This window comes from Lacerta agilis, chromosome 2, assembly GCF_009819535.1.
Source record: "Lacerta agilis isolate rLacAgi1 chromosome 2, rLacAgi1.pri, whole genome shotgun sequence".
Lineage (NCBI taxonomy): Eukaryota > Metazoa > Chordata > Lepidosauria > Squamata > Lacertidae > Lacerta > Lacerta agilis.
The window spans coordinates 44,812,005-44,835,337 of NC_046313.1; the positions used below are offsets into that span (position 1 = coordinate 44,812,005).

The 23,333-nt window shown below is 39.9% G+C and overlaps 1 protein-coding gene across 2 annotated transcripts in view; it reads left to right on the forward strand.

The window, feature by feature from the left end:
* The window catches only part of LOC117041261 (teneurin-2), a 479,562-nt gene that overhangs the window by 421,148 nt on the left and 35,081 nt on the right, over positions 1–23,333 (forward strand). For both annotated transcript variants that reach the window (XM_033139834.1, XM_033139833.1), the window contains exons 16-23: positions 1,055–1,174; positions 6,286–6,547; positions 7,616–7,883; positions 8,942–9,085; positions 11,832–12,081; positions 13,622–13,642; positions 18,505–18,561; positions 22,004–22,236. In XM_033139834.1, coding sequence (XP_032995725.1) covers positions 1,055–1,174; positions 6,286–6,547; positions 7,616–7,883; positions 8,942–9,085; positions 11,832–12,081; positions 13,622–13,642; positions 18,505–18,561; positions 22,004–22,236 — 1,355 coding nt within the window. The remainder of the gene's footprint in view (positions 1–1,054; positions 1,175–6,285; positions 6,548–7,615; positions 7,884–8,941; positions 9,086–11,831; positions 12,082–13,621; positions 13,643–18,504; positions 18,562–22,003; positions 22,237–23,333) is intronic.

A 23,333-nucleotide genomic window follows, 5' to 3' on the forward strand; every position in this document is an offset into this window, starting at 1 on the left:
AGTAGGTTTCTGCTGGAACAACCACTTCATCTGGGTAGATCCCATCAGCCCCTTTATTACATGGAAAAGCTTTGCTGAAGATGCAATGGTAGTGGAGAAGTAAGCCTTCTTTGCTATCACCACTATTACATAATTGATATTAAGGTGTGTTCCTTTAGATTTATTCTAGGATTTCTGCCATCTGCATTCTGTCCACTGTCTTTGCTACATAGCCCAGAGCTCTGGGCATACCAAGGAGGCATCTGAGCTCCACAACATCAGAGAGAGTAGCTAGAAATGATCCCGTTGCAAACACTCCATCTCACTGTTCCACAATGAGAACAGAGCCTTGGTAGAAACACCAACCATGTCAGATGGAAAATCCCCCAGAGCATTCAGGAATCCATTGAATTCCATAAGTCCCCATGGGTAGACCATCTTAATGGGTTCCGCACCTCTGCAGGGTGATGCAGCCATTGCCAGACAAAAACTCGCAAAGTAATGGTCCATTCAGTAGAACTCATGGAGGTTAAATGCATTCATTCATATCGAAATGAACATATGAAACAGTTTGTAGCCTTCGCATAAATCCAGAATACTTTGTTATTCTGCATCGAAATGTTAAGAGAACCAAAAGAATAGCTTAGTGGTTGAAGCCAACATGGCCTCAATTTTAATACAGTCAAACCTCAGTTCTTGGACGGCTCCATTTTCAAACGTTTCGGCTCCTGGACGCCAAAAACCTGGAAGCAAATGCTCCAGTTTTCGAACGTTTTTCGGAACCCAAACATCCGACTCAGCTTCTGTTTTGAGTTTCCCTATTGAATTGAGGCTTCTGCTTTCAGTTTTCGCTTTCCAAACGTCTTGGAAGTCGAACAGCCTTCCAGAACGGATTACATTCGAAAACCGAGGTTCCACTGTACATTCCTGGCAATTTGTAGTCTGTTCCCTGAAACTGAAGAGATCAGAGTCAAAAGTGAATGTGCATTTGTGCAGGAGTAAAGACATCTAAAATAGTATTCTTTGTTCCCAAAGAATCTTTCAGAACTGACATTTAATTACATTTCTTTCCTAGTCTTGTATCTCTTATACGAGGTCAGGTGGTGACTACAGATGGAACTCCACTCGTTGGAGTCAATGTGTCATTTGTCAAGTTTCCTAAGTATGGCTATACCATCACTCGCCAGGATGGCACGTAAGTCTACTTGCTTCATTTAGTGTTAGCCCTGTTTAGTATGCAATATCTGTGCAGATTAACAGGTGGTGCTATCTAGTGAAACCATGTGGTATTATGTATGGAATTCCTACTGGGCTAAAGAGCTTTCAAGAAAACAAAAAAGTAATTTTTCACATGGCATTTGAATACTAACTGAAATAAATATGAAAGGGCTGACTTCTGAAAATAATGTGTTAGCAGTCAAGCTTATTTTCTGAGAAACTCTACTGTATCTCTGAAAACATTTGTGGGCTACAGCAATATCCAGCTGAGACCAGAAATACTTAATTTTGAAATTCAAGGCAGGATAACATTCATATGGGGGGCAGTGAGTGGGGTGGGGAATTCTTTATAAAACAGTGTGTTATCTTAAAAGTTCCCATTTTCCCTTTCCTTTCTGAAAATCCACTATCTTCAGAGTTTCTTGGGGGCAGAATACAATCAAAGGAGTATAATTGAATATACTTAGACGATTTCCTGCTGTGTGAAGAAGTGTGTCCTGTTTTCCTATTTATCATCTGATTTGAAGTTCACACAACTTCAGCGCAAACAAAAATGCAACATGTCACGCTTTACCTAATTTATTGGATATGGCAATAAAATAATACATCTCTGAAAAAGGCATTGTGACTATTTGCAGCAGTATGCACTCATATAAAATAGTTTGAACTGGAATAACTATTCAGAAACCAAGCTGTGGCTAGAGGGCGGTTTCAAGTTGCTGTTGCACAGCTGCAGGACTAAGCTTTTCAGGTTTTATGTAGGACAAATACCACACTAACCATGGTGGTTCAGGGCTTTTATACATTACATTGTTCCATCTGTATCTTTGCTTCATAGAATTTTGTTTGCTCAAAGCTACCTGCCATTCAACGTTTTATAGTTTTTCATGAATGCATTCGTGTTGTTTTTCAAGGGTTATTCATAGGAGCTCCATAGTGATAGCTACGCCCTAGTCAGTGCTTTACCATGTTTCACAAACCCATGTGCATTCTTTTTTTTCAAGGGCTATTAACAGCAGCTCCATGTTCACAGTGGAAATTCTCAAAGTTTGCATTAGAATGCATCCTTGAATCAAGAAAATGAATATTTGGACTTTCCCATGTATACATGGGAGGAAAGAAACAGCCTGTTAGGAAAGCTACATCTCTCTGTTCTGAAAGAACTCAGAATTTTAAAAAGCAGTTCAGAGCTATATCCTTAACAGTAGTTTTTTTGGGGGGGAGGGGGTTAAAGAAGGAACCAATCTTGTTTGAAACTAGTGCTTTACACTTTCCATTTCTCAGCTTTGCTGATACAAACGAGAGATAGCATGCAGTACGGAACAGTATTGCTTCCTGGATTAAATGACGGGAGAGAATATGACCTCTCCAGTTATGGCAAGTATTTGGGAGGGTTTAGCTCTTCTCTACCAGATGTCTTCACCTCCCTAGGAAAGCCAGTCTCTCATTTTTAAAACCGCAGGTTTACTAGGTTCATTAGAGGAAATGTTTAGTGTTTTTAAATTCTGGAGAGAAACATTTTCTTCATTTTGAAATTGATCCAGCACAGAGAGCAGTCATGCAAATTTCCATCATTGCTCTCTGCCATCTGCCACAACCTATTGAAAGGATGGCTAGGATTAAATCACAAAAACATTTACGTGGAATCTGATAATATTTTGTAGAAGTCATCCTGCATATTCATTTAAGACCATCTCTGTACTACTCTTCTAAACTATTATAAAACTTTCATGATTTCCTCATGGAACCATTGGAATTTCATTTTTGTGAGGGTGCTTAAAATTAACTTAGTGGAGAACCTTATTGAACTGTAATTTTTAGAGCTCCCAGAAGGGAAGAGGATTCCTGGTATTACAGGCACTTACAGGATATACATACAATACATATCCATATTGTATCATTAAGTCCCCTTTGACCTTTGGATGAAGGGCAGTACAGTGGTGCCTTGGTTTGCAACCGTTTTGGATTACAACCACGTCAAACCCTGAAGTGTGTGTCCCTTTTTTTGGATTTTTTTTTTTTTTGGAGGCCCCATTGGCGAAAGCGCGCCTTGGGTTACAACCTGTTTTGGTTTACAACCAGACCTCCGGAACAGATTATGGTTATAAACCAAGGTATCACTATATACAAAAATGCTGTTGTTGTTGTTGTTGCTGCTGCTGCTGCTGTTGTTGTAATTACTAGGCTATATCTGCATCTATGACTTCTATCATGAGAACATATGAACAGTAGATAAGTAAAATACATTCACACGTCTCACATTTCTTCTATAGAAGAACCTTTCTGGATGTAGTCCAACATTCTGTTCCCAAAGTGACCAACCAGATGTCCATAGGAAGCCCACAAGCAGGACATGAGCACAATAGCACTATCACATTTTTGATTCCCAGCAGCTAGTATTTTGAGGTGTGCTACCATTGATACAAAAATAATATAACCTTCATTACTACTAATAATTGATACCCTTGTCCTCCATGAATTTGTTTGATCCTTTCTTTAAAAGCCATCCAAGTTGGTGGCCACCACTACAGTCCAAAAGTTTAATTATGCAATGTGTAAAAAAAAAAAAAAAAGCCCAAGCCTTTAGTGTCGTTGGCTCAGTGCTGCGGAATACGCTGTCAATAGACATTCAGCGGGCACCTTCTATGCCAGCTTTTAAACACATGCTGAAAACTTTTTTATTCTGCTACGCCTATGTGTGCAATTAAGAGTACATCTCTCACAATGGTTTATTGGTGCTTATTTTTAGCATACTTGTTTTTAAATTGCTTTTAATATTTTTAATGCTTTTATTGTATGGTTTTTAAAAACTTTTTAATGTTGTAAACCACTTTGATTTAGCAGCATATAAATTCTTCTTCAAATAAATGCTTTAGTGGATGACCCTTTGTTCTAGTATTATGAGAGGAAGACCGTATCTTCATCTACTTTCCCTACACCATGCATAATTTTATATAATTTCCCCTTTCTCTCGTTTTTTTCCAAATTAAGTATCTCCACATGATCTCTCCTTGTAGGGGATTTGTTCCAGCCCCTTGATGGCATTGGTTGCACTTTTCTGCACCTTTTCCAGCTCTGCAATATCTTTTTTTGCAGTGCAGCAACTAGAATTGTACACAGTATACCAAGTGTGGTCACACCATATATTTGTATAAGGTGTTAGGATATTGGCAGTTTAATTTTCTTTCCCTTTCTTAATGTTCCCTAATATGCAGTTCACCTTTTTCATAAGTCCTAGATCATCATTTTCATCTGGCTGTCCACCACAATATCACTTTCCTGTTTAGTCATCAACAGCTCACACCCCATAAGCATATATGTGAAATTGGGGTTGTTGTTTTGCTGCAGTGTAAATGAATTTACACTTACTTACATTGTACCACATTTGCCATTTCAATGCCATTTTGGAGAGCCTCACAATTCCTATCTGTTTTCAGCACCCTGATTAATTTGGTATCATCAGCAAACACGGTCACCTCACTGCTCATCTGTAATTTCACATCATTTATGAACAACTTAAAAAGCACCAGTTCCCATACAGATTCATGGGGGAACCCACTTCCTACATCTCTCCATCATGACAACTATTTGTTCTTTAGCTAGTAACTGTTCCATAAGAGGATAAAACCTGTCCTGTTATCATATGACTGTCAAGAGACTATAGGGAGGAGGTAAAGGTAAAGGGACCCCTGACCATTAGGTCCAGTCGTGTCCAACTCTGGGGTTGCGGTGCTCATCTCATGTTACTGGCCAAGGGAGCCGGCATACAGCTTCCTGGTCATGTGGCCAGCATGACTAAGCCGCTTCTGGTGAACCAGAGCAGTGCATGGAAACACTGTTTACCTTCCCACTGGAGCGGTACCTATTTATCTACTTGCACTTCGACGTGCTTTCAAACTGCTAGGTGGGCAGCAGCTGGGACTGAGCAACAAGAGCTCACCCTGTTGTGGGGATTCGAACCGCCAATCTTCTGATCAGCAAGCTCTAGGCTCTGTGGTTTAACCCACAGCGCCACCTGCTTCCCAATGGGGAGGAACTTGATTAAAAAAATTGTTGAAAGGTCAAGTGCACAGTATCTACAGGATCACCTGTACCCACATTCTTATTGACACTCAAATTACTCTGAAAGGTTTGTTAGACAAGACTTACTTTTATAGGAGCCATGCTGATTCTTCTTTAGCAAGTCTTGTTCTCAGGTGAATATCATCAGGAGGCAGTGAGTTGCTAGTTTTTACTTTGTCAATGAAGACTAGAATTCATCTCATCACCACTATTTGCATGTGTTCTTCAGACTCCCCTTCTGAGAATGCTAGATCAGGCACAGGTATTTTCCCACATCTTTTGAAGTGAAGATAGATGCAAGAATCTATTCATCTTCTCTGCAATCTCATGCATTGTAAATTACTCTGTGCTCTGATTTGAAGGGAAGGATGAGCTACGAAAACTTCTAAATAAATGTGTAAATTTACTTCTTTTAACACACTCCCTTGTTGTTCAAAGGTTCAGCTACATCCTAAACTTTTTGAATCAATGTATATACAGCAATACAGTCACACCAGCAACTACACATTTTTTGCAGGATATTGCATTATGCCACAGCCCCACCTTGTACATATACCATATATACTCAAATGTAATGCGCACCTTTTAAGGCCAAATTACGTCATGGAAATTAGCTTTGATGGGGCATTTACATTTGCCAGCAAATACTTTTTTGGTTTCAAGGTTTTGAAAATTGAGGCGCACATTAGATTCAATAGTGCATTAGATTCACATAAATACGGCAGTGTGGATTGATGGTTAATATGATGTGCCACCAGTGAGCCAACTGTTGTTGATCTGGGTATAACCTAAGTCAGCAATTGCCTCCAACAAGTCTTGATCATTCATTATTCGATACTCTCCTACATTTCATTGTCTGTTCTAGCCTTACCAAACCTGGTGACCTCAAGATGTTTTGGACTACAACTCCCAATCTCAGCCAGCATGACCAGTAATCGGGGGGGGGGGGACCAAGTTGGTAAAGGCTGGCCTATTCCCTTGTCTCACTCTAGAATTATTCCTGATGTGGACTTCAAAATTTCCTAGGTTTGACTTGATTGCGAATGGAGGAGCATCTCTAACTCTACACTTTGAGCGAGCACCATTCATGAGCCAAGAGAGGACAGTATGGCTGCCATGGAACAGCTTCTATGCCATGGATACACTTGCAATGAAGACTGAAGAGAATTCCATTCCTAGCTGTGATTTAAGTGGTTTTATCCGGCCTGATCCAGTTATAATTTCATCTCCACTCTCCACATTCTTCAGTGATGCTCCTGGCCGAAACCCCATTGTTCCAGAGACTCAGGTATCAAGTATGAATGTAAAAACAGCCACAAGCAGGTGATAGTGCCGAAAGTATGAAGGGGGAGACACACATATCCAAATACTTCAGAATATATACCGTAGCAGGCACAAGTTGGGGGTCATGGCTGGTCAGGGCTCACTGGCATGGGGAGACGCTCAACCCTTCGCATATAAGGTATTCATCAAACACTAATATAAATACAGTAAATGTTGCTGCTGCATAATGTGCAAATCAGATTAAAATCTTTAATTTGGATTTGAAATAGTGAAATACTTGTCTAGACATTCTTTGTGGCCATTTCTGACATTGCATTTCTGAACAAAATTGGGTACAAAACTTCTGGAGGCCAAAGTCTTAATCACATCCATAAAGACAGGCATGAGTATTTCATGTACATAGAATTATTGTAGTAACGAAACAAATACGTGTCAGACTTGTGTCTGTCCTTGCTGACAAATGTGCATTTCCAGCAATAGGTACCTGATTCTGTGCTTGCATCTGTTAAATAATTTTTTTTCCTGTACACTGCTTTTTAAAAATACATTTAGCTTTCTTTCTTGATATTATAGATCAAGTACAAGTCAAACTAGACATAATTATAGCAGACCCCACTGCTATAATTAACAAAAAACAAACTGATTTTTCTTCCTATAAGCAAGGATTCATAAGTAATAAGGGGCCCTGTAATCACCTTGATTGCTATTATTATTTTGCTGGTGTTTTCCCCCTCTTTGGGCATTCATATTGTTTAATGCTGATTGTCAGAGGAAGTTGCAGGTTCAAATACTTATAGCCTCTAATGACCTTCTTGCATATAACTAGCAATATAACATGTGTTTCCTATTTACACATCTGCCAGAAGTGTGTTTTTTTTTTTAAAAAAAGAAACTATAAAAGTGACCAAAATATCCAGAAATCATACTTTAAATTGGGCCACGGCAGGAAGGCCAGATTAAAACATCTCAGCAGCAAAAAGTCATCAATCTTGAAATAAAACATGATATTAAAAAACAAAACAAAAAACCTCTTCCGGTGCATATTTGAAGTGTGCTTTGCGTTCTCACTCAGGTTCTTCATGAAGAAATTGAAGTCCCAGGCTCCAACATAAAACTCTGCTATCTGAGTTCCCGTACTGCTGGATACAAATCTTTGCTTAAGATCACCATGACACAATCACTTGTGCCTCTGAACTTAATTAAAGTACATCTGATGGTTGCAGTGGAAGGACATCTTTTTCAAAAGTCATTTCAAGCATCTCCCAACTTGGCTTACACTTTTATTTGGGACAAAACGGATGCTTATGGCCAGAAGGTTTATGGGCTCTCAGATGCTGTAGGTAAGCCATCAGATTCAAATTTTGCAGGTTTTAATTATTGGCTGTCATGCTAACAGCAATATCTTAAATTTCATTTGGAAAAAAACCGTTACAGCATAATTGGTGTCACATGTCCCTTTGTGTGTTCGAAGATAATATATTGCTTATTTATTGATTTATCATATTTGTATTTTGGAGGAGCTTAGGACAGTTTACATGTTTTCCTCATACAGTGAGCTAGATGAAGCTTAGAGAGAGCCTAGGGAAATTCATTAGGTCACAACTGAGCTTCATTCCTGAACGATGCATTGCATCCAGTTCCTATTAGGCCTAGTTTGACTTTCCATCCACTACAACACACGAGCTTTCTGGGGGGGGGGGGAATGTAAGGAACTCAATGTTTTAATATATACTCACAAAACTTGTTCATGTGTGCATTAAAAATATATATTATGCACTGTGCTTACCACAAGAAATATCAGGAAGCCAGCATGGGCTGTGGATTTTTTCTCAGTAAAAGTGCAGTGGCAAACCCTTTTGGTACCACATAATGGGTGAAGGCTTCTTCAGATTCCATAAATAACCATTACGGTAAACAATAAATGGGTTCATGTTAAATTTGGAGCAAGGGCAAAGTCAATTTGTAGGAGTGATCATTTGCAATTTATATTTTCTAAAGATCTCCACATGAAGTTATCTCACTACTGTATATTTAGTGCATCAGTTAATGTATTAACACTCTTTTTCACTTTTTTCATAATCACATACTGTACTGAGAATATATATTGAACAGAGTCAGTGCTGAACAGCCAGTTAATTAAAAATAGAATCTAGCCTTTTCATCATAACTGACTTTCCCCCTATTTCTCCCTCATTAAATCAGTCATTTGCCCCCACCCCTCCCCCAAACTATCAGGATCTATAGTTCCCCTGGGTATAAGTGAATCAAGCTTTTCAATCAACTGCAGTCAATTATCTGAATTTAATATTGCAGAATAAAAGAGAATATATTGGGAACAGTAGTTTGTGGTAGAGGACAAATCATTCACAATCACTGATTATTGATACCCTTTTTTCAGTATCTGTGGGATTTGAGTATGAGACCTGTCCTAGTCTGATTTTATGGGAGAAAAGAACTGCCCTGCTCCAAGGATTTGAACTTGACCCCTCAAATCTAGGGGGCTGGTCTTTGGAAAAACATCATGTGCTTAATATAAAAAGTGGTAAGTTCACCTATTTGAATATGTGTTTAAGCTTTGGGTGTGAGCCCCATTCTCATGGTTGCCTCCAGAATATCAAGGAGTGCTTGTGCTGACATCTGATGGGTGGTACTCACACAAGCGATTATTTGCATGCCAACCATAAGCATTACATATGGTGTTCATTGACAGGTTTATAGCACACTGCAGGAAACATTTGAAATATACTGAGAGTTCTCTGTCTGCCTTTGGCCAGTGCCTTTGGCCTTTTTGTATTACATTAGTGGCTAGAAGTCCACACAAGCAGTAGCTGCCACACTAGAGACTGCAAACAGTATTAGCTGCTGCAAGGCAGCACTGGATGCAGCTGATAACCAAGACCACCTTGCCCAGAACGCCTGGAATGCGAAGTGATAGCAGATAGGTTGCTGGGTGGCCAGAGGGCAAGGGAACACAAATCCACTGTCTTTGCCATTGCAGCATTTATGAAACTGAGCAACTGTGAAATGCAAATGGAAACCTAATTCCTCCATTAATGGGAGACTGCCAAAAGCTCCATATAAGAGTGGGATATAATATTGATTGGAGGATTGGAGAAGATCAGTCTACATCCCAATCCCAAAGAAGGGCAGTGCCAAAGAATGTTCCAACTACCGCACAATTGCACTCATTTCACACGCTAGCAAGGTTATGCTTAAAATTCTACAAGGCAGGCTTAAGCAGTATATGGACCGAGAACTCCCAGAAGTGCAAGCTGGATTTCGAAGGGGCAGAGGAACCAGAGACCAAATTGCAAACATGCGCTGGATTATGGAGAAAGCTAGAGAGTTCCAGAAAAACATCTACTTCTGCTTCATTGACTATGCAAAAGCATTTGACTGTGTCGACCACAACAAACTATGGCAAGTTCTTAAAGAAATGGGAGTGCCGGATCACCTCATTTGTCTCCTGAGAAATCTCTATGTGGGACAAGAAGCTACAGTTAGAGCTGGATATGGAACAACTGATTGGTTCAAAATTGGGAAAGGAGTACGACAAGGCTGTATATTGTCTCCCTGCTTATTTAACTTATATGCAGAATTCATCATGCGAAAGGCTGGGCTGGATGAATCCCAAACCGGAATTAAGATTGCCGGAAGAAATATCAACAACCTCAGATATGCTGATGACACAACCTTGATGGCAGAAAGTGAGGAGGAATTAAAGAACCTTTTAATGAGGGTGAAAGAAGAGAGCGCAAAATATGGTCTGAAGCTCAACATCAAAAAAACTAAGATCATGGCCACTGGTCCCATCACCTCCTGGCAAATAGAAGGGGAAGAAATGGAGGCAGTGAGAGATTTCACTTTCTTGGGTTCCATGATCACTGCAGATGGTGACAGCAGTCACGAAATTAGAAGACGCCTGCTTCTTGGGAGAAAAGCAATGACAAACCTAGACAGCATCTTAAAAAGCAAAGACATCACCTTGCTGACAAAGGTCCGTATAGTTAAAGCTATGGTTTTCCCAGTAGTAATGTACGGAAGTGAGAGCTGGACCATAAAGAAGGCTGATCGCCGAAGAATTGATGCTTTTGAATTATGGTGCTGGAGGAGACTCTTGAGAGTCCCATGGACTGCAAGAAGATCAAACCTATCCATTCTCAAAGAAATCAGCCCTGAGTGCTCACTAGAAGGACAGATCCTGAAGTTGAGGCTCCAGTACTTTGGCCACCTCATGAGAAGAGAAGACTCCCTGGAAAAGACCCTGATGTTGGGAAAGATGGAGGGCACAAGGAGAAGGGGACGACAGAGGATGAGATGGTTGGACAGTGTTCACGAAGCTACTAACATGAGTTTGGCCAAACTGCGAGAGGCAGTGAAGGATAGGCGTGCCTGGCGTGCTCTGGTCCCTGGGGTCACGAAGAGTCGGACACGACTGAACGACTGAACAACAACATAATATTGATATTCTCTTCCCTTCTATGCCTCACCATGCATTTTCTTATTTCTACAATTTGTGAGGTGTATAGTTCTCCTAAAAGTGCTTCTTGGGGCCACTTTGTACAAGGATTGAAGCAGCAAATGTTTTCTTGCACTTTATCACTTTCATAAATTGTAGAGTTGGAAGGGGACCCCAAGGATCATCTAGTTCTTCGGGACACATGTGGCAGGTTTCATGTTTAAATGTTCATTCACACACACAAGCAAAACCTCCCTGTGCACAACACATGATGCAGATCGCCATAAACCACACTTTAAATATCAAGAATAGAAAGTGTTTTATTCCAACTCCCATCAGTCCAAACCAGCATGGCCAGCGGTCAGGTATGATGGGAGTTGTAGTCAGGGCTGGCTCAAGAAATATTGGCCCCTGAAGTGAACCACAAAATCGTGCTGCACTCCCCACCAAGGAAGAAGGGGTGAGTGAAGATCTTCATCAGGAACAAGAGGGGGAGGAAAGTTCTACATCGAAGTCTGCTGCCTCACCTTACCTCATGGGTAGGTCTACTGTAGTCAGTAGCATCCATAGGTTCCCCACCCCTGCTACAGGAGAACAGAAAGTGAAACAGCTGTGACCAGGGCTAGGTGAAAAGAAGCAGTTGCTAGTGGCAGCTGCAAGCAAGAGATCAAGGGACATAGCATAAAGTGGTTTGGACCTATACTGGGGGGAAAGGAGTCAGTGGATGTGTTGGGTCCTAAACAGTCACCAGTGCTAAACGGGCTCAGCCACTTAACAGTCATTTTTTATAAATTACAGTATTAGAAGTCCTTTCTTTTCTTCTTGTTAGGTATTCTACACAAAGGTAGTGGAGAGAATCAGTTTCTTACGCAGCAGCCTGCTGTAATCTCCAGCATCATGGGAAACGGTCGCCGAAGGAGTATTTCCTGTCCAAGTTGCAATGGTCTTGCCGAAGGAAACAAACTTCTAGCCCCTGTGGCACTTGCGGTAGGAATTGATGGAAGCCTGTTTGTCGGGGATTTCAACTACATTCGGCGCATCTTTCCTTCTAGGAATGTCACTAGCATTTTGGAATTAAGGTAATTCTGCTGCTATTTGCACTGCTACAAATGCCTTTGTACTTGGTCCTTCTTTCTAGTTTTCCTATATCGTTGTTGCTTTCAGCACTACCTGCCACTATAGCTTAGTATGTAAACATGAATGACTCAGTTTAGGGAAGGCTGCTGGATCAGAGTCTACTTGAAGTTGTCTTATCCCTTCTTCCAAGGATTGCAGTAGGGATTCAAGCAGCAGTTTAGCTGCACCATTTTCTACTAAGTCAACCTGGAATCAGATGGGCTCCTCCCCCATACACAAGATGGACAGTTATATTTAGGGTTCCTCCAGACTGGTGGTTTTTGGGCAGGTGTATTCTGCAACATGTGATTGACACAATAACAGTGTATTAGTGGTGGATTTATAACTGAATCATCCACATATCGTTCCTCTTTGTTGGTTGTTCTGCAGTGCTTACCAGGTGTTACTGCATTACTGCTGTCTGGAGAGGTAATTTTGCTCTATAGTGCAACAAAAGCAGGGCAAAACTCCCCACAATGAAACATTTGTTGTATGAAAAATTAAAGGATTTTAGAAGGAAATTATGGGTTGTGCAGCTGTTTTAAACGCAGCAGTATGACCAAGACAGCTGAAACTTTTGCAGAGGCAAATGTTATTGAAAGTGTGATCACATATAACTGCCTGATAACATAATGAGCACAGTCATGTTTCAGTATGCCACTGAATACCATTTCCTGGAATTTGTTGCTGTCACATCTTGATTGTAGGCTACTTTGAAGTATCTAGTTGGTTACTGTAAGAAATAGGATTCTGGACTGCACATTTGACAGGGCTCAACTTTTGTTCTCATCCATATAGCAAAACCGGCATCCCACAGCAAGATAGATAGGTACTGGTATTAGTATTTGTATATGTATGCACATATATGTGTGATATATATACACCCTGACCCTAAAATTTAATATAAAATCTCATCTCATTGTGCTGAGATAAACACTGATTAATACTGTGTGAATTTACAAAGCTCGGTGTCGCTTTGTTATAAAACAGCACTTCTGCTCAGTTAGACAGCACATAAGATGAATAGCTGCACTGACAGTCAAACCTGCCTTAAGTGACAATTTTAGGGACTGAAGAGGAAAGCCAGTTGCAAAGTAGAGATGGGCTCAGGGTTTAAAAACTCTTGTGGTTCAATTGTTTGAATGGAAAGGATATTAGCACATTTCACTTTTGTCAGGCCTACACTGCATCAAGCCTGCTGACAGGCAGCTGCCAACTCTTTTCACTGTCAGTATAAAAGACGGACGCTTTTACACATGACGTTTTTTCAGTGATCCAGAAAGTTTCTTACAAGAAAAAATGCCTTGAGGGGCTATTCCAGCAGGGAACTATCTTGTGACTGTTGTGCTTCGTCCTTAAATTAACCTAAGGCTAAAGCTAAAAAGAGGTTTCCTTTGCCATGTCTTCTTGTCGCATAAGATAAAATGTTATGTTTGCTTTACAGCCTTTACTTCAGCTAACTGTTCTCCCCCCCCCTTTCTTTTCTGTTTCCTTCCTATAAAGAAATAAAGAATTTAAACATAGGTAAGACCAAAACCACAATCGTTATTTACCATAGTTGGTTCCATTGTGTTTACTTTTTTTGTTGTGCTTCTTTTGCAATGTTCTGTTTTAAATGTATCAAATATAGCAACATTAATATGCTAATTGTGTGTTATGAATATGATAAGCATTAGCAATTATACACTGCAGTCAAAAAGCAACCAAATAAGTTCTGACAGCAATTAGGAATGTCTAATGGAATGCAAGTATAATGAACCCCAAGTTAACTTTTATATGAGCACTTCTCCCTGCAGTCTGTAATTGGCTTAAATGGTTGAGGCAAACTACAGCAGTGGCTTTTGTAAATTCTGGAGAGGGTTCAGAAGGCACTAATGAACTGGAAATGGGTCAAAAACTCATTTCCAACTCATTAATTTTTTTCTTTATTCAGCTCCTCCCTCCCTTTTAATACAATGTTAGTTGGTTGATCAGTTATTATTTCAAATAGAGTTTGAATTCTTTTGCAAAATAGTTAATTCCTTTCTTGGTCAGTTTCTCTGCTCACTCTTTGGGTGCATGTACATGTTGGACATTACAGTAGAAGCACAGTAGAAGCATGAAACACTCATGCACCTGCTTGTTGGCACCAGTGTCAATTCCTGGAGCTGCCTGTACTCAAAAGTTAATTTACTGCAAAATAAAATAAATAAAACATTACACTAAACACTCATGGTATTAGCTCATCAACCCAGTTGGACCAGGATAAATATATTGGCCCTGTAACTCAAACTTGGTGTCTGAGATAGTGTAAGCCTCCTGCTGTGTTTGATAAATATAATTGCTCTTCTCTTTCACAATGACCGAAAATATGTATTACAAGTTGCCAACTGTGGCATGAACCTGTGTAAACAAAAAATGAAGCTTCTAGATTAATTAGATAGAATTCATATTGTTGAATGGTGTGATGTGTATGCTAGGAGAGCCCAGGGCTCTATTAATATATCCACATTGTGGCCAAAATGAGGTTACTTCCTGCTGTTTCCCTCACTTCCTGGCTTACTCTTTAAGTACGGTACCTTCTTTTGTCTGAGTAGATGCTGTTGTGAGTGCCACACAAGCTGTATCTGCTTGTAACTGACAAAAACTGGTATCCATATGCTAAAGAGTAAAAAATAAATAAATCAGTAAATAATTCTTGCCAGTGTTCAAAGAGGAATGCATTTGTATTGGTTAGACTATTTTTAGTGGTTGTTGTTCATTAAAAAAGGTGTGTGTTAAGATATCAAAGTAGAAAATAAGGGGAAGCTATATTTCTTAAATTTTCTGTGATGTCAATGCTGTCTATTTGAAAAAAGAATCTTCTTAATATAAGTGTTAAAAGGAAAGCATTTGACCTGATAAATGGACATAAAAGAAAAAATAGTGTATTGGAAATAAAGGAAACATGTTTCAAATAACAAATAGTTACACAAGTACACGACTGTGCTCATTGCTTAACATTACCGATATCACAAATTTGCTTCTGTTGTCTCAAACATGGAAAAGTTAAACTTTTGGTGCATGTCAGGGGTAGCTAATGTGGTACCCACCAGATATTGTCATATTATAACTCCCATCAGCCTCAGTCAATGATCGGATATATATAAGAATAGTCAAACACCACTTAAATGAAAATGCTGCTGTATTGTAACAACACTGCCCCTGAAGGACCAGGTGCGCAGCCTGGGAGTCATTTTGGACTCACAGCTGTCCATGGAAGCGCAGGTTAATTCTGTATCCAGGGCAGCTGTCTACCAGCTCCACCTGGTACGCAGGCTGAGACCCTACCTGCCCGCGGACTGTCTCACCAGGGTGGTGCTTGCTCTGGTTATCTCCCGCTTGGACTACTGCAATGCGCTCTATGTGGGGCTACCTTTGAAGGTGACCCGGAAACTGCAATTAATCCAAAATGCGGCAGCTAGACTGGTGACTGGGAGTGGCCGCCGGGACCACGTAACACCGGTCCTGAGAGATCTGCATTGGCTCCCAGTACGTTTCCGAGCACAATTCAAAGTGTTGGTGCTGACCTTTAAAGCCCTAAACGGCCTCGGTCCTGTATACCTGAAGGAGCGTCTCCACCCCCATCATTCAGCCCGGACACTGAGATCCAGCGCCGAGGGCCTTCTGTCGGTTCCCTCACTGCGAGAAGCAAAACTACAGGGAACCAGGCAGAGGGCCTTCTCGGTAGTGGCGCCCGCCCTGTGGAACGCCCTCCCATCACAGGTCAGGGAAATAAACAACTACCTGACATTCAGAAAAAACCTGAAGGCAGCCCTTTTTAGGGAAGTTTTTAATGTTTGATATTTTTGTATTTGATTTCTGTTGGAAGCCGCCCAGAGTGGCTGGGGAAATCCAGCCAGATGGGCGGGGTACAAATAATAAATATTATTATTATTATTATTAACACAATGATGAAAATCAAAGTTGATTAGAAAGGTGATTAAAGGCTGTGACCAGAAAGGAGTTTGATAATGTGTGGGTTTAGAGTATTATGACCTTATTATATTATATTATACCATTACAATAATAAATAATGATAAGCTGAATGCTGGAGGTATAAATACTATAAAGCAGATGTGTGGCAAATTTTGTGGAAATATCCAATCACAAATTTTGGCTATGGATGATAGGAAAGGTTAAGAGAGATAAAAGAGGTAGAAGTTCTGTTGGATCTTATTAGGATCTTATTAGGATATATGAAGGGAATTGGATCAAAGATAGGAAAATAGCTAATTTATTGTATACTGATAGCAGCAAAAATATTGGTAGCCAGGCAATGAAAATATAATAAAGGTACCAGAAGAGCAGATTAGGAAATAAAATGTTGTGCCCTTGTTTAATCTATGAAAATAATCTATTGTATTGAAAAAGGAGGAAAAGGAGAGAGAAGAGTTAGATTTAATTATTTTGTGAATTTGCTTATTTAATTAAGTAAAGATTCATTTTTGGTACTGTGAATTGGATTAAATTAATAAGAGTTCAGCTTAGTTAAATGAAGAATTAAAAGCACTGTATAATTTGTGGATGAGCTTTAAGAATTACAGACGTCCCTCTACTTACACATGATTGACTCACACGAGACTGCATATATGTGTGGTGCCGAGAATAATTAAATAAATAGATTCAAACCAGCAAATAGTGGGAGAGAGCTGAAGAATCCTTGTGGCTCACAAGGAGACCCTCCATGGAGCCCAAACAGGACTTCATAGAGGGTGGAGGAAGCACCAAAGAGACCAGAGGGGCCGCCTATATTAGCATATTTATGTTAAAGGATAATGAACTAGGAAGGAGGAATGAAATTGTGGCTGTATTTGTGGCTGTTTGCAGTGTGTGTAGTTCTGATCATTAAAAAAATAATTAACAAAGGATGGAATTCAACATCACTCTATGCTGAACATTTTGTCTATGTGAACATATCATCCTGTCAGGTGGAACTATGCCCCCTCACACTGCAAGCTGTTTTGGGGGGTTTTCTGAGCAACCAGAGAAAATTTAGTGGGGAAGAAGGTGGGGGAAACCTAAATGCACAAATGGAAGCCCCTGCAGAGGGCTTCTGCTGACTGCATTTGTTAGGTGAATCCCACCCAAAATATATAATTTTAAAATAATGCTGATTAAGATCAACGCCATTAATCATCTTGCTAAAATGGCAGCAGCTCAAAAGAGTTTTTGTATTTCTTTTTTAAAAAAGCATTTATAGCATCATAATGTTATTACACCCTTTCATTTAAGTGGTATTTCACTGTTATGTGTGTGTTTTTTAATAACATTAAAATACTTTTTGCCTATATAATTGGTTTTTAAAAAGGGGGTAATGAAATAGATGCACTGCCCCCACAGAAAGTGTGTGTGTGTGCTAAGCTTAATAGGTTCCTCTGTATACTACATCCCTACCCACATAAGAACCCCATCATTTAAAAAAGATAGAATTGCAAAAAGGGTCGTTAATAGCTGTGGAGATTGTACCACTCTCTTATTTTTCTGGGGGGGGGGGAATTCAAACTTTTTGTTGTGTGAGAAAGGGCAAAAGAACCAGGATGGCAATGATTGGATGGCAACATCATGCACACACACCATAAAAAGTGAATTAACAAAACAGCAATGCTTCATATTGTTAGTACACAATTACCAGTAGCTAAGTGGAAGCATCTTAGTGGACCCCTATGCTGTCTCTCTCCCACATGCTCCACTTCTGTGCTAGGGAACATCTTTGGCTGTATGGTTATTGTCCTTAGACCAGTATTAACACATACTTGCCTAGCTCAATGTTTTGAGTCAGCTTGCAATACTATTGCAACATTGCATGTTATGATATTGTGCTAGCATGGCAGTTGTAGTGGCCTGCCCTAAAAACATATTTACCATGGTAACCATAGGCTAGGACTATAAGAATCTCACAATGTCACAGGCGCTTCCTCTGAAAACAGTTAACAAAAGATTGGATTTTTGTCGTATCTATATCTTCATCCACAGACATCCTCCAAAAATCTGGGTAACACCACCTAACTATTCTGTCCGCAAGAATGCCTACTTCTGTACTTGTCTCAACATAACCCCTTGCTCATGGGGTTTGGTTTTGTTTATCTCAAAAATCCAAGAGAGTGGCTCTTCAGAGGCCAGTAAGTCCAACTGCAGAGACATAACTAGATCATTCACTTTCTGTCTTCGTCCTGCTGATTTTTAAAGCCTCTACTGGCTTTTAAAGAAGTTTGCCCCATATCACCCATGGCTGGCATCTGCAGAAATCTTGTTTAAAATACTCATTACATCTGCCTGTTTTTAGCCAGGCATGTTTGTGCAGGAACTTCTCCATTTAGTCCAGTTGTCTATTTGAATAGCTGAGGCTGACATTTCTAAATTTGCAGGTGGCTCACTGGCTCCACACCTCGAACAGCTGTCAAAACAGATTTATTAGAAATAAGGTAATACTTCAAGACATCCACTGACCCCACAAGATAGGGGGGAAACTTCAGCAGAACAATAGCTTAGCTTACTGTCAAATCTGGGGAACTTGTTGCTTGTTTCAGTTAGCACTGCAGCCTTGCACAAATAATATAATGGGCTTTCTATGGTATGAAGACACAGAAAAAAACAGGCTTACCTCAACACTAAGGCATTATAAGCTTGACTGCTGCAGCCCAGTTCTATTGATGCACACTAATTTTGGGGGCACAAGCTATTGCTTGTACTGCTGCAGTTAGCACTGAATCCTATTTCTGACAAGGGAAACGAAACCATCCAATTGTGCCTCACCAAAGAAAGTAATGGTGATGTTAGCAATTGACCAGAGGCCTATAAGTTGTCCTCTTAGAGATGGATATATTATCAGCATCTTCTCTGCAGCAGTGTATTACAACCTATAGCTATGCTTTCTTGGAGACTTGTTGGGGTGGTGTGAGATAACCAGAGGGCTGTTGATACACCCGAGTGACATGGGCAGAAATAAGCCAAAGGCATGCAACCTATAAAATAGGAATCTGCAGTCAATTCCAGCTTCCAAATTAGAGTGCAGTAGCAACATCTTTCCACTCCACTTCTGTTTGTTGCATAGTGGTGAATGAATATCTTGTGCTCAGTGAACCATTTTGGTGCCATTGTATTCTCCATCAAATAACCTATGAAGGAGGTACAAGAACAGGAGCATTTTAAATACTCAACACTTCAGTGCATGGTTCAGGACCTCCCCCTCTCCCCGATATATTCATGACTTTTCCAGGAGTCCCATTTTAATAACAATATGACCAAGACCCCAGCCTCAAAACCTGTTTTTAATACCCCAAGGTATCTCAATAGTGAAATAATTAAAAGGGGAAAGTACTTTTTCATAAAGTGAATAGTTGACTGTGGAATTCACTTCCACAAGATGCAGTTATAGCCCACAACATGGGGAACAACAGCAAAAGAATGCTACTGCCTTCCCATTTGTCTTGGTAGATTTCCCATAGGACTAGACAGGGCTTTGGTCTAATCCTGCAGAGCTTTTCTCATGTTCATATGTACTTCTGAGCATATGCTGCTATGCTGCTAATTTTGTTGGATATTTTATATGAGGGGGAGATCTATAAATACTTTATAAATCATAAAATAAATCTTCCCTCCTACAGAGTAACCATTGTTACCCCGAAACGTTTGTGATTAGGAAGTAAGACTTCAAATTTTAAAGCCCCAACAAGGCCCTTTCAGGAGTGAAAGCTCTCACAGCATTGTGTGGATTGCAGTTTGCCCTGCCTCCCACCATTGAGATCCCAGCTGCCTTCAGGCATTGGAGAATAAGGTCTGCAGTGCTGAGCCTGCTATACTCCTGTATAAGGTGCTACTGGAAGGAATTTTTTGTTTTGTTTTGTTTTGCCTGTATAGCATGTTCATGGTGGAGCCAGGCGAAGGAAATTTGACAGATAGGGTGGGGCAAGCAAGGGCATTGTTGTTGTCCCCTTATTACAGGAACCTTATAATGCCTGAATCCAGTAGTTCACAGTTTAGAAACTAAAAGCTGGCTACCACTTTTGCCACTATACTGGTGTTTTTATGCCACAAGTACACAGATTTGGAATCTTAGCTGTTTTTCCATCTATGAAAAAGAAAAAAAAATCAGGACAGCATTTCAGTGTCACAAAGTACTTATATAGTGTAGCAAAGGGTTTTATGTCAGATTGGGGGTGAAAACATGCATGCATTCAGAAGTGTGATGGAGTGGTGTCAACATGCATTTGCTTCATTTTGAGGCATTTGTTTTCAGGGCAGAGAATATGCATAGAACCCAATTCCACCACACTCAGGATACCCTGGTTGTGTTCTGAAAGCACATGAGGCCACCATCTTGCTGCAGCTGATTAGGCCTTGGTCTGGTCAGTACATGACTAAATGACCATCTGGGAACTACTTGTACACTACCTTGGGTTCCATGACAGAAGAAAAGTGGAGTAAAAAGGCAAGAAAATAGATGATAGATAGATAGATAGATAGATAGATAGATAGATAGATGTTACATAGGATGTATGTCAGTCTTTTCTCAAAGTAATGTGGAAGTAGTCCACAGCATAGGATTTACCAGATGGAGAGTGATTTAGAATGTTTTTATTCTGAGTAATAAAAAAGACTTTTCTGTCTTGCTTCTTCAGTACTAACCTTAAATGTGAGGTCAGCACTTTGGAATACCTAACCTCTAACCATCACAAACTGACCATCTTATTATAAAGCGTTACAGAACTCTTTATTTTAAAAAAAACATATATATGAAGAGTGAAGAATGAGAAGGGAAAGGACTGCAATTAAAAATTTTGAGATTATTCATGTTTTATGCAGCTTCAGGGCAAGCTGTAGTGTATTATATTATTTGGCACAGTGGGAAGACAGCTAAAGATTTTACGAGGAGGCACAGATGCTGTACCTTTTTCAAAAATAATTTACAGCTTCTTGTCAGAAGATATCTCACATTGGCTTCCCATATATTTTGCATTTGTGGCTACATTATTTTTCAAAGCTCTGTACCTAAATGAAACAGCCATGCTTTGTAAAATAGATGGATTCACATGGGTGGTAAAAAGCAATTCATAAATGGAAGCTAATGAGAACCATATATATCTTCAGTGTCCAGATTATTGGGATATAAAACAATTTCCAGTTGTCAAAAAGATATAGAATGATGTAATATTCAGAGGAAGATTGACTAGAAGCCAAAGTGAACTGGTCTTATACAAGGCAGACACTTCCTAACAGTTTGTGAGTGTAGCTTTTAAGAGCCAGTGTCTAACACATCTAGCCCAATCCTGTGCAAGTTTACTCAGAAGTAAATCCCACTGAATTCAATACAAAAACTTCTTTTCTGTAAAGTGTGCATGGGATTGCAGACATAATTTGAGATGGGACGCCTTGCCAGAGTTTATTAAATTACATAAGTTGCTATATCACTACCTTCTACCCAGCAACCCCTGTTCAGATTCATTCATTTATTTATTTGTCACTTTTTTATCCAGCCCTTCATCCAAGATGGTATCCATGGCATTATCTATGTAGTCCTCACAGCAACCTGTGAAATAAGAGCAGGCTCAGAGATAGTGACTTGCCCCAGGCCAACAAATGACACAGAAGGGATTTGATGCCGAGTTTCTCACACCCAAACTCTACTCTACTATAACCAAATTAAGGGATGGGACTGAGAAAAGGGCAGGCTTTGCCAAACCTAATGTTACACTGTTGTGGGGTGGAGGGTGGGAGTCACCCTCAGACAGAAGGGTGGTGGGATTGATACTATCTACATTTCTTGCCCAAGACTACCCCTGTCATATCCCAGTTCATTACTGACAAGAACTATGCTTTGTGGGGTCTGGTTTAGCCATTGTGTTTTCTCTTTCTTCTCTTCTAAAGCAACAACCCTGCCCACAAGTACTACCTAGCTGTGGATCCTGTTTCGGGGTCACTCTATGTATCAGACACCAACAGCCGTCGTATTTACAAAGTCAAAACCCTTACTGGTGCAAAAGACCTAGCTGGAAATTCTGAAGTAGTGGCAGGTACAGGGGAGCAGTGTCTGCCTTTTGATGAAGCCAGGTGTGGTGATGGAGGGAAAGCAGTGGATGCAACTTTAATGAGCCCACGAGGTAAGGGATGTAAAAGGTTGCACAAACTATAATCTGAAGCTAGACTGAATCTATATATAATTATCTGGCAATTAAAACACTGCTTGCTGACTTATTTTTTAATCTGTGGTTGAATCACAGCAGGTTGGCAAGTGTTTCCCACAGACAATTCTTTTCTTGGCGTTTGCTTGCAGCCCCTGTTCCTTTGTAAAACAACAACAACCTTCACATTCCATTGTGGAGAAGAAGTACAAACAATCAGGATTGTCTGAAACAAAATCTTTTTGGAGATGCAAAAGTGTCTGTTATTTTGGGCAAAGGTGGTTGGCACTGTCTTGTCTATATCCCGTTTCTGCAAAAGAAACAAAAGCCATACTTTATTTTCTATTTTAATAATATGTAATTTTTAAAAAAAAAAAATGAAAAGATTGAATGGAATAATGGTTCTTAGGTTAATGTTTCCTTTGCTTGCTTGTCAATATTGCACTTAAAAAACTGCAGCCTAAGTGCCTACGCTCCAGCTAGTCTTCCCTTTGGGAATGAATGAAAGTAGAGCAGAAGAAATATAAACAAACACTGAATAAAAGAAATGTCTACCTATTGGAAGAGTATAAATTCCAGCTTCAGTAGCTCATATAAATAAATAATTCTGACTCAATAAATTTGAAAGGCACAGCTGTAGCGAACCATAAAAAATCTGACATTCAAACACTTAGGATATTTTTCAATATAAAAATGATAAACATTAATTTTATAACTTGATTGTTCCTCTTAAAATAAACCAATATGAAGTCCTCTAGCTTTTTCTGCAGCATGAGGTTTCTTTCATTGTGCTAATTAAATTCACCTTAGTGGCACCAAACACAAGAAGCTATTACCTTACATGATGTAGGCAGCATAACTAGTGGTACTTTTCCTTACCAAAACTGCCTTGGTGCACATGCTTCTGTAGCTCAAGGACAGTAACATCTGGAGGAAAGGAAGAAGCACTTAAAGGATAAGAAGGTAGTGTTACACATGTACTTGTTCAGGCATACACACACATGCACACACACGCACATGGGTATCCAGCCAAAATGTGTTTACTAAGATCTTGTGACTGGAGCCACAGTGCACCA